Source organism: Macaca fascicularis, chromosome 14 (genome assembly GCF_037993035.2).
Source record: "Macaca fascicularis isolate 582-1 chromosome 14, T2T-MFA8v1.1".
NCBI classification, from domain to species: domain Eukaryota; kingdom Metazoa; phylum Chordata; class Mammalia; order Primates; family Cercopithecidae; genus Macaca; species Macaca fascicularis.
The window spans coordinates 58,093,481-58,106,365 of NC_088388.1; the positions used below are offsets into that span (position 1 = coordinate 58,093,481).

Here is a 12,885-nt window from a genome sequence, read left to right on the forward strand (position 1 = left end):
AAGCAAATTAGTAATTTCAGTCCAGATTCAAGAGAAGGGAAATTAGATTGCACCTGTCAATAAAAGAGGTAGCAATGATGTTATAGCCATCTCCAGCCTACCACAATCCCTCTGGCCACAATTATTTATATATTTCCTACATGTCAAATTACATTTATACATCCCAGAATCCTCTAAAATATTATACAATTACAGCATCACAATTAAGTCCATCATCATGGGATTTAAACCAAGTTCAGACATGGGTGAGTTTCCTTGGGCACAGCTTCTGAAATACAGTCACTCTTGATTGAAAGACATGCGAACTAAAGAGACAAGTCATCTGCCTCGTATATACCCAACAGGCACTGTTGATGCAGGGGTAGAAAAACTGCAGTGAACACTCCCATTCATAAGGGGGGAATACAGGAGTCATGTAGCAATCACTGGCCCATTGCAATTCCAAAACCCAACTAGACAGATATTGCCATTTTCTTGATCAGGGCCCAATCCTGCTCCTTGTTAATAAATCTCTGTGTCTCTTGGCTCTGCCTTCTGAGTTTTTGGTTCCATCCTCTGAATCATTGTTCCTTTTCCAGAAAAAAAAATAGCCTATGTTATAGCTGAGTAGTTTTCTTGGCCTATTTCCTAATTATTTTAGGTCAAGAGTCCAAAACTGGGCCGGGCGCGGTGGCTCAAGCCTGTAATCCCAGCACTTTGGGAGGCCGAGACGGGCGGATCACGAGGTCAGGAGATCGAGACCATCCCGGCTGACACGGTGAAACCCCGTCTCTACTAAAAAATACAAAAAAACTTAGCCGGGCGAGGTGGCGGGCGCCTGTAGTCCCAGCTACTCGGGAGGCTGAGGCAGGAGAATGGCGTAAACCCGGGAGGCGGAGCTTGCAGTGAGCTGAGATCCGGCCACTGCACTCCAGCCTGGGCGACAGAGCGAGACTCCGTCTCAAAAAAAAAAAAAAAAAAAAAAGAATCCAAAACTTCTTTTCACTTTGCACCATCCCTGTCCCTTTCAGTCTCAGCTGGTATAATTTCTTTAAACACACAGTGGGAGTCATCATGAAAATACAAATGAAATATCAAGGAGATTCTACTCTTCACCCACTAGGATGGCTAGAATTTAAAAGTATGATAATAAAAAGTGTTGGTGAGGATGTGGGAAAATTGAAACCCTCATATACTGGTAGATATTTAAAACGGTGGGATCATTTTGGAAAATAATCTTCCAGTTACTCAAACTATTAAACAGAAATACCCTATGATCCAGAAATTCTAGATATATGCCAAAGAGAGATAAAAGCATATGTCCACACAAAACTCATGCATGAATGTTTATAGTAGCATTATTTACAAAACCAAAAGGTAGAAGCAATGCATGGATCCATTAACTTACAAGTGAATAAGGAAAATGTAGTATATCCATATAATGGAATATTATTTAGCCATTGGAAAGAATGAAGAACTGATATATGTATCAACATGAATGAACCTTGACAACACTACACTAAGTAAAAGAGACTAGTCACAAGAGACCACATATTATCTAAGGCCATACATATGAAATGTCCATATAGACACAGAAGGTAGACTGGCGGTTTCTTACGGCTGGGGGGATAGGAGTATGTAAGGTGACACTAAAGGATACAGGGTTTCTTTTTGAGATGATTAAAACTTTCTAAAATTGACTATGGTGAGTCTTGAAAACATCTGTTTATCTGTGTATATGCTAAGAACATTAAATTATACACTTTAAAACTGTAATTTGTATGGTATGTGAACTATATCTCATTAAAGTTGTTAAAAACAACGTGGTCTTTCTTTGTATCAAATTATAAACTACTGAATTAGACAAAATTCATACTCATAAATCTCTTCCAGTTAACTCTGTCTCTGGAGGTTTATGTGGTTTCTGCCAGAAACCTTGTGATTTTAAAAGCTTTGTTTTTGGCCGGGCGCGGTGACTCACGCCCAGCACTTTGGGAGGCCGAGGCAGGCTGATCACGAGGTCAGGAGATCCAGACCATCCTGGCTAACACGGTGAAACCCCGTCTCTACTAAAAATACAAAAAAAAAAAAAAAAAAAAAAAAAAAAAAAAAATTAGCCGGGTGTGGTGTCGGGCGCCTGTAGTCCCAGCTACTCCGGAGGCTGAGGCAGGAGAACAGCGTGAGCCCGGGAGGCGGAGCTTGCAATGAGCCCAGAAGGCACCACTGCACTCCAGCCTGGGCGACAGAGCCAGACTCTGTCTCAAAAAAACAAAAACAAAAACAAACAAACAAAAAACCTTTGTTATTTAGAAAGAAAAACGAGGGTCTTTAAAGCATGCCATTAAGATTCTTAGAAGGACATAGATTAGCTTAAAGGGTCAGAGAGGACTTAGATCTTTCTGAGGTCTCAACAGAGGATCTTACAGCCCCAACCTGAATTTGATCTTTGACCTGAAGTCGTTTCCTACTATGAGAATCCTTCTGGAAGATATCAGGAATGAGAAATAGCCTTATTTTCAAAGCCAGCAAGATCTAGCTTTCTTATATTTTTTCCTTTTTTTTTTTTTTTTTTTTTTTTTTTGAGACGGAGTCTCGCTCTGCCGCCCAGGCTGGAGTGCAGTGGCCGGATCTCAGCTCACTGCAAGCTCCGCCTCCCGGGTTCACGCCATTCTCCTGCCTCAGCCTCCCGAGTAGTTGGGATCTTTCTTTAGTTCACAGATCTCTGGTTATAGTTTATCATAGGCAACTATAAGAAGCCAGGTAATGCTTTCTACACTCTTCCTGGAAACCTTCCCAGACAAATCTGAGAGTATATTAGATATCCTTTCTCTTTTCCAATTTGTCACAGGTGGCAATATTATCAAACTTTCCATCACTACTCAGCAAATGTGTTTTTTATCAGCTCTTAAAAATATTTTCCTTACTATTTTTCCAACCCTTACCATCTATTACTGTTGAATGTAGAAACATGTTAGGTCATAGAGAAATTGAGGTTGCATATATAAATTTTGGAGTAAACAATGTTTAAGTGGTGCTATGGTTTGAATGTATGTCATTCAAAATTCAGGTTTGCTAATGTGATAATACTGAGAGGTGGAGCCTTTAAAAGCTGATTGGGCCACAAAGGTTCATCTCTCATAAATAGAATTAAGTATCCCTTTTAAAAGGCTTGACAGAAGGAGGCCACTTCTTCTTGCCCTTCTCACTTTCCCCATGTAACACTGCAGTATTCTTTACTTCCAGAGGGTGCAGCCCTCACTAGTCACCAAATGCCAGGGCCTTGATATTGGACTTCCAGCCTTCAGAATTGTGAGAAAAAAATTCATATTTTAAATAAATTACCCAGTCTGTGGTATGCTGTTATAGCAGCACAAAACGGACTAAGACACGTGGTATTGTCTTAAAAATCATAAAATTGCATGAGATCAATAAGTGGCTATAAATGTAAGGATGTATATGATAAGTTATAAGGTAGTCTAACATTTAAAGGTCTGATAGAGTTGCAATCTTCAGGAAAGATGAAGACAAATGGACAAGAGAGGTAAGGAAAAACCCAAATTGGGAATGTGAGATTGCAGAATACAAAAAAGAAAGCGATTCGAGATGGGAGAGGGCGGGTACTTGTTTAATGCTTCTGAGGTTTGGCAGAGGGGTGAGTGTAGGTAATTTAGCAAGAGCAGTTTCAGAGTGGATTGAAGCCAGGTGGGAATGTAGTTGAGATGGAACTGATAGGTGAAAATAATTTCAGCAAAAGGGTAGGCCGTGAGGCCAGAAGTGGGGAGGATATTTCAGGAATAGTGAGTAACTCACTTTTGCAGGGTCATTGAGTTAGTGGAGGAGAATAGGGAATTATAACGCTGAAAAACTAGTATGGTTATACTGAGGAATTCTTTAAAATCTGACTAAACATTTATGAATGTGAGCAAGATGGCTAAAAGTAAATAAAAGTGACTAAAAATTTAGACCTGAACTTGAATGCATTAAGTCCCATCTGGTGTTGATAATTTATTGATGATCAAATCAGAGAGAGAGATATATATATATATGGAAATATATATATATATTGAGAAATCAGCTGTAATTAAAAATCCACCTGTGCAAATCTGTAAACCAATGTGTAAGTTGTTTGTGAGACTAGGTGAAAGAATATAGAGTGTGCTGCAGTTACATCTCAGCTGTTCTAAGAGGATTCCATTTCATACTTGAGTTCTTTAAAAACATTATCCATCGTTACTATCATCTGCACATTTTAAGAGGAAATATTTTCTAATAAAGTGGAAACATCTATGAAGAAAGTGGGTGAAACTAAAAGGCCCTAGAAATGTCTGCTCATTCAAAATTTTTGTGATAAAGTATATAGATAAAAACGAATAGGTCAAAATGAAAGCTTATCTATACACATACCTCCATGTCTTCAGCATATTATTTTTATGCTGAGTCTAAAGAATAATTGCCCAAGAACTTCTGTCTTAAAGTATGTTAGTAAAGAAATCTAACATTGGTGTGAATATATAACTTAATTTCTTTTGTAATCTATAAGTGTATATTTTGATATGTATGATACATAATACTTTGTAATACAGTCATGCGTAGTATTAACAATGGGGATATGTTCTGAGAAATGAGTTGTTAGGCAATTTCATCATTGTGCTAACATCATAGGGTATACTTACCCAAACCTAGATGGTATAGCCTACCACACATACAGGCCACATAATATAGCTTATTACTTCTAGGCTACAAACCTGTACTGCATGTTGGTATACTGAAAACTGTAGGCAATTGCAACAAAATGGTAAGTATTTGTGTATCTAAACATATCTCAACATAGAAAAAGTCAAGGAAAAATATGGCATAGAAAATTAAAAATGGTACACTTGTATAGGGCACTTATGAATGGAGCTTGCAGGAATGGGAGTTGCTCTGGGTGAATCAGTAAGTGAGTGGTAAGTGAATACGGAGGCCTAGGACATTCCTGTGTAATAGACTACACTAATACACCTTAGCTTACTGTAACATTTTTGCTTTATAGATCAAATTTTTAAAACCTTTCTGACTCTAAATTTTAATTTTTATTTTTCTGTCTGTTACCTAGGCTACAGTGCAGGGGCACGATCGTGACTCACTCCATCCTTGACTTCCCAGTCTCAGGTGATCCTTCTACCTCAGCCTCCTGACTAACTAGGACTACAGGCATATGTCACCATGCCTAGCTAATTTTTGTTGTATTTTTTTGTAGAGTCAGTTTCACCATGTTGCTGAGTCTTGACTCAAACTCCTGGGCTCAAGTGATCCTTCCATCTTGGCCTCCCAAAGTGCTAGGATTACAAGTGTGAGCCACTGTGCCTGGCCTTTTTGACTCTTTTGTCATAACACTTAGCTTAAAACACAAATACATCGAACAATGGTTTAAAAAATATTTTCTTTCTTTGTATCCTTATTCTATAAACTTTTTCTATTTTTAATTTTTTAAATTTTGAACTATTTTGTTAGAAACCAAGACCTAAACGCACACACTAGCCTAGACCTATACAGTTATGATCAGCAAAGTCACTGTCTTCCACCTCCACATCTTGTCCCACTGGAAGGTGTTCAGGGGCAATAACACGAATGGAGTTGTCAACTCTTATGATACGATGACTTCTTCTGGAGTATCTCTTGAAGGACCTGCCCAAGGCTGTTTTACAGTTAAGTTTTTTCATGTAAAGCGAGTATACTCGAAAATAACAATCAAAAAGTAGAGTAGATATATAAATCAGTAATATAGTCATTTATTATCATTATCGAGTATATGTATTGGATGTAATTGTATGTGCTATACTTTTATATGATTGGCAGCACAATAGGTTTATTTAGACCAGCATCACTACAAACATGTGAGTAACACACTGCTCTACATTATGATGGCTATGGTATTACTAGGCGATAGGAATTTTTTAGTCCCATTATAATTTTATGAAACTGTTATATATGTGGTCTATTGTTGATCAAAACACTGTTATGTGCTGCATGACTGTACATAAAGTCATATGTGAATTCAATATTTCAGCTTCAATACATAACTTCAAATGTAAAAATTATGATAGTAGCACCCAAGAACATGAGGCAGGTGGTAAAAGACTCTTTGTACCAAGAAGCCAGGGCTAAGATGGATATTATTTTGTGTCCTGCTTTTGTCGGGACCACTAGGACTGCTGCTTTTAGGCCTGAATGGTACACATCTAGGGAATTCTGACAAGTGAATGTGCCACTAGACAAGGCCCAAGTGTTTAGAGATTGCTGCAGACCAGGAATGGGACAAGACTAGTGGCCACCAAGACATGGCCATGTGGGAAGCATACGGTCTTGTGGGTACATACCCCATATGATGGTTTTCCTGTTTTTGTTTTTTTTGTTTTTGTTTTGTTTTGTTTTTTGAGACAGCGTCTCACTCTGTTGCCCAAGTTGGAGTGTAGTGGTACGATCTTAGCTCACTGCAACCTCCACCTCCCGGGTTCACGCCATTCTCCTGCTTCAGCCTCCCTACTACAGCCGCGTGCCACCACACCCGGCTAATTTTTTGTATTTTTAGTAAAGACGGGGTTTCAACATGTTAGCCAGGATGGTCTCAATCTCCTGACCTTGTGATCTGCCCGCCTCAGCCTCCCAAAGTGCTGGGATTACAGGCGTGAGCCACCGCGCCTGGCCAATGGTCTTCCTGTTTTAGAGGAAGGTAAGAATGAAACTTCTTTTACCATCAGCTTAACATAAAGGTTGACATTCTTAGAGACAATGGAGGAAACTGGCACAAAAGAAAACAAGAAACTAAACCCAGAATATAAAAACAATTCCAGACTCTTGGTAAGGGAGAAGCCTGCCCCACTGGAGAATCATAAAACAAAGAGAATCCGCTATACAATTGAGGGTCATAAGCCTGCTATTTTCATTTTCTCTAGACAAAGAAGTAACTCTTAGTAAAAATCTTTGCTATTGAGAGTTACATGGATGAAGGTATCTGGCGCTTAAAGGGTCAACAGAACTCTTGGTTGTCTTTCCTGACTTGTACCTTGCATAAGGTGCGGTCTGCCAGGCCTGGTCTCTACTGCCCATACCTGCTGATTTACCCTATCTTCTGGCCTGAGAGGAACACAATTTTTGAGCTTATGAGTAAGCCAAGATCTGACCAATTAAACATTCAAATAGATGTATATTAATTCTCCAAAAGGCCTATAAGACTTCCCCAGATTTTATCAGGTAGAATAAGTTGTCCTCTCCTGTATATTCCCCTAACAGTCATTCCAAATTTGAGATTGAACCCACCTAGGGGTTTGTTTGGAAATGGTAGATTTTTGTTTACTAGGACTGGAGAAGACAATCAGCCTAGAATGCGCAGGAGCCAAGAATGCTACATGTTTGCAATACACAGTCACACACACACACACACACACACAATAAAGCATTTTCTTGCCCAAATGTCAAGGAAACTACTGTTAAGAAACATAATATGTAACACTTTGTTCATACCATTTGAATAGAAACCACTGTATTTTTTTTTAAATTTTAGTTTAGGTTCTGTGATACATGTGCAGAATGTGCGGGTTTGTTACATAGGTACACATGTGCCACGGTGGTTTGCTGCACCTATCAACCAATCATCTAGGTTTTAAGCCCTCCCTAACATGCATTAGGTATTTGTGTTAATGCTCTATCTCCCCTTGCCTCCCATCCCCCGACAGGCCCTGGTGTGTGATGTTCCCCTCCATCACATGAGATGATCAATGAGAAAAATGTCCATATTTTCTCATTGTTCACCTCCCACTTATGAGCAAAAACATGCAGCGTTTTGTTTTCTGCTCCTGTGTTAGTTTGCTGAGAATGATGACTTCCAGCTTCATCCATGTCCCTGCAAAGGACACGAATTCATTCTTTTTTTATGGCTGCATAGTATTCCATGGGGTATATGTGCCACATTTTCTTTATCCAGTCTATCATTCATGGGCGTTTGGGTTGGTTCCAAGTCTTTGCTATTGTAAATAGTGCTGTAATAAACATACACATGCATATGACTTTATAGTAGATTTATTTATAATCCTTTGGGTTTATACCCAGTAATGGGATTGCTGGGTCAAATGGTATTTCTGGTTGGAACATTTATTTCATTATTGTGAACTTCTTAAAAGAAAAGTACATGATGCATACAACTTCATTTCTTTAGTTCATAGCCTAGTGCTAGGAATATGAAAGATATTACATAAATATTTGTTGAATTAGAGTTAATATTTAACAAATAAATATTTGTTGAGTGCTCGCTCTGTACCAGACACTGTGCTTTGAGCTGAGGATAATTAGGCCAGCCTCCCACATCACTATTTTGCCCACCCACCAAAGTTTGTACAACTGTACTTCCAACTCCCAGTGGCCTGTTAACTCTTATCTTCTTTATGTCTCAGTTTAAATTTTGCAAGTGAAATTTTCCTTGATCCTCACAAAAGATATCATGAAGAATTAGGGCTGAGAAAAAAAAGCCAGAGGCTGGGGCTTTTGACAGTGTAGCAGAATGGGCACACAGAGGTTGGGGGTCAAAGATGTCAAGGCAGCTAAGACTCGACAGACCAAGATCCTGCAGAGTAATAAACTGCAGATAATTTAGTCTGAAATGTGATGTGTAACTTCCCATTAAGAAATTTAACTACTCGTAAGCTGCACTGGGCTGGCAGAATATCAAAACACTAAGCAGGAAGCAGCCTGTGGGAGGCTGAAGATCTGAGCAGATTTCAACCTTCTGAAATGCTGATATGATAGAGTTTGATAAAAATACCATTTAAGATGGAAGGGACTGAGAATACTCCAAGCTTTTATGTGAGGCTCGTAAAGTGCTGCACCTTACCTGGAAATAAGACCAGCCTTGATGTGTTGCTGAATTCGGTTTGCCAGTATTTTATTGAGCATTTTTGCATCAGTGAAAGGGAGTTTATTAAGGAGAATTGATTCACACGATCACAAGGTTAAGTCCTACAATAGGCCATCTGCAAGTTGAGGAGCAATGAAGCCAGTGGTGGATCAGCCCGAGTCCCAAACCCTCAAAATGAGGGAAGCCCACAGTACAGCCTTCAGTCTGTGGCCAAAGGCCCAAGAGCCCTTGGCAAACCATGAGTATAAGTCAAAGAGTCCAAAAGCTGAAACACTTGGAGTTTGATGTTTGAAGGCAGGAAGCATCCAGCATGGGAGAAAGACGAAGGCCGGGAGACTCAGAAAGAAAGAGTGTCAAATTCTGGGATTCAGAACACAAAAACATGTGTCCACAAACATAAACCACATTCTCTAATATCAACTCTTTCTTTTCTACAGACAATATTTTGCTCTCACACATACCTTCTCTTTTTTTCATTCTTCAGTTGATTCAGAACTTGGGAGGGGAAAATGAGTTTAAATATAAATCCTCTCCCAAAAGGACTGTAACAGTGCCAGATGCAGCCATACCCTCTACATCTGTGTGATTGAATTAATTGAGCCCCTTAGAATTGAAGAACAGAGGACAGATTTCTGCATGGACTTATCATAATCAATTGGGAAGCACTTAATTCTCCAGACAAAAGAGACTTAGATGAGGATAGATTAATATATGACATATATTTCTTTTGAGAGAAGGAAAAGGAGGGAGGGAGGCTGAACATTTAGACAGGTACACAGTGAGGGCCACACCAAGTCTGTTGGAGTACTAGTCCTCACAAGAGGTGACATTTGTGAGGTGATCATATTAAGAAAAGAAACAGAGGAGAAACAGTTTGGGGAGAAATATGATAAATCCGGTCACAGCACGCTGAGTGTGAGGGTCCTAGGGAAAAGGTCAATGAAGTCTATCTGTCCTCCAAGGAAGGTTGTATTTGGAGATAGGAATACTGTTAACCACATAGGGGACAGCTGACCCCACGGGAGAAAATGAAGTCTCCCTTGGGTTCCATGGGGAATGGGGATAAGGACAGAGGTCTGAGGATGTACCCTGGACAAGAGTGAAGTGTGGAGGGTGAGATGAAGAAGAGGCTGAGAGAAAGAGTCCATGAAAACCTTCAACCACCAGAGTTCAGTGTTCTCACCATGATGCTAAGATGGCTCTTTCTCAGACTGAAGTTACACCTTTGGGTGCCCTCTCTTTGGAAAGGGCCACATCTGTGCTAACATTAACCCCAGAATTATTGCATTGGGGGGATTATAGGCCCATAATTAATGCAAGTAAAGAGGTATAAACAGGGAAACAGGACCAGAGAAATTGCACAATATGACTTCTAGACAGAAGAAGAGAAGATTTCCTTGATCTGGTCAGTGAAGAACCCAGGAATGGGAGGTTGGACTGTAAAATGAATGGTCTCTCCCTACTGTCTTGGGATCTGTATGACATCATTACTATACTAATAATGCAAATATATTAACTAAAATGTTAATCAGAAATTGTTGTGGAAGAAGCACTGGAGGGAATCAATGTAGAGACAATTGCCTTAATCAGACTGGGTCACAAGCCCCTACAAAAAGGAAAGTTGAAGAAGCAGTGATGATGGGCACCTTTTTGAGAGACACTGTAAAAATGTGTGGCAGATATATGTTTTGCCTGGATCATAATTTCATGTCTCCTATCTATAAGCTGTTGGTCAAAGAAAGTCTCACTATCTAAAGAAACGTTTGCTTTCAAAATCCAACTCTAGTGCTCATCTGTTAAGACTTCATTTATAAAAAGAGTTAGCTGACGTTTATTCAGAGTTTCTTCTGTGCTGTGTGGGTTGTATCTCTTAATGGCCAAATACAGGAATCATAATTTTTGCTCTGGCTTAAATAAAAGAAAAAAAATAGAAGCTTTTTGACTCTCAGATTGCCATTTTCAAAAGTTTAAACATCCATGGACCACAGCAGAGTAGGACATTTAAAGAAAGTAACCTGGACTGCCTGACTTGTTAACATTACCATTGATTACACATCTATTGGAAATTCCTTTCCCAGATGTTGTTTTATAAGATGGGATTTAGAAAAAGTTGATCTTTGAAATATGTCTCTTTGTGTCTCTATTTAATTAGAACTCTGTAATTGGTGAATGGGGGACATCTCATTAGAAGCTGTTTTCTGAGGTATTCTTACCTTGACAAATCCATGTTTAATTTGATTCCAGGCTGGGCGCAGTGGCACATGCTGTAATCCTAGCGCTTTGGGAAGCCCAAGGCGGGCGAATTGCTTGAGCTCAGGAGTTCAAGACCAGCCCGCCCAACAGGGTGAAACCCCGTCTCTACCAGAAATACAAAAATTAGCCAGATGTGGTGGTGCGCACCTGTAGTCCCAGCTAGTCAGGAGGCTGAGGCAGGAGAATCGCTTGAAACTGGTAGGAGGAGGTTACAGTGAGCCGAGAAGAGATTGCGCCACTACACTCCAGCCTGGGTGACAGGATGAGACTCCATCTCAAAAAAGAAAAAAAAAAAATGACTCCAGCAGATGTCCATATAAATTACACAATTACCTTTGTACATGGAAGTAAGCATTGGCCTTCTATATTTATACAAGCTCTTCACTATATAAGTGATATAGTCAATGACAAATATAAATAGAATATTAAGCGCAAATGTCTCCCAAATCATTGGTTTTGTTATTTATGGATTATACCTGATTTAATTCAGGGAAACCAATGTGTTCTTGCCATCAATTTTCTCATGGCCTCTTTCACCTCCTTATTCCTAAGACTGTAGATGAGGGGGTTCAGCATGGGAATCATCACCGTGTAGATCACAGATGCCACCTTGACCTGATCCGCTGAATAGCTTGACTTGGGCATCACATAAACAAACAAAATGGTCACACAGAACAAAGTGACTGCAGTGAGGTGGGAAGCGCAGGTGGAGAAAACGTTCTTCCTTCCCTCAGTAGAGCGCATCTTCAGGATGGAGCGGAGGATGTAGATGTAGGACATGATTATGGTAAACAGCGTGCTGATAAGGACAGATGCAGAGGAGATGGCAGGGGATATTTCAGCAATGTAAACATGGCCACAAGAAAGCTTCAAGTGTGGGAAGAGGTCACAGAAAAAATGGTTGATTTTATTTGGACCAGAGAAGGACAGGTTCATCGAACAGCCTGTAAAAGACGAAGCGTTCATGAATCCACTCAGGTAGGAGGCTCCCAGTAGGAGGAGGCAGATGACTGGGGGCATTTGGATGGAGTAAAGCAGGGGAAAGCAGATAGCTACATAGCGATCGTAGGCCATAGTGGCCAGTAGGAAGCACTCTGTGGTTCCAAACATGACATCAGAGCAAGCTGTGCTATACAGCCCGTGACAGGAATAGTTGTTTTCTCTCTTAAGAAACTGATGAGCATGATTGGTGTAACCGATGTGGAATACTCAATGTTCACAAAGCCAAATGGCTGAGAAAAAGGTACATTGGGGTGTGAAGCTTTGGGCTGCTTTGGATTAAGAGGATTATGCTAATATTTCCCACTATGGTAACTATATAAACTGTTAGAAAAACCATGAAGAAAATGGCACATAGCATAGGATTGTCTGTTAATCCCAAAATAATGAACTCTGTCACTGTTGTATTGTTTTCCGTCTCCATCTATCCATTTAACAGTGCCTATTAAAACCAGACCAGAGGAAATTAAGTTGGTTGAAATGACCCCACAGTTAGTGTATATGCCTAAATGTGATCTTATTCAATTTTTAATATGGTAAATTTGCCTTATAAAATATTTTGTGCAGACAAATTTTCCTTTCAGATTCCATAAAATAAAACTGAAGACTCATCTTGGGATCCAGCTATTTTACCCCTATTTGTATACTTTAGAGTAAGTCTAATCACCATGTGCACAAGAGATACATAAATGGATGTTTACAACAACATTTATTAAGATAACATAAACTGTTAACATATTAATAAATGTTCATAGAAAAGTCAA

At 39.6% G+C, this 12,885-nt stretch overlaps 1 protein-coding gene across 1 annotated transcript; it reads right to left on the reverse strand.

The window, feature by feature from the left end:
• Window positions 1-11,608: 11,608 nt before the first annotated feature.
• On the reverse strand, window positions 11,609-12,545 carry LOC123568846 (olfactory receptor 5P4-like). The gene is given in 3 exon segments (XM_045372513.2): window positions 11,609-12,243; window positions 12,246-12,347; window positions 12,350-12,545. Coding segments are annotated over 3 exon segments (933 nt in total).
• Window positions 12,546-12,885: the final 340 nt, after the last annotated feature.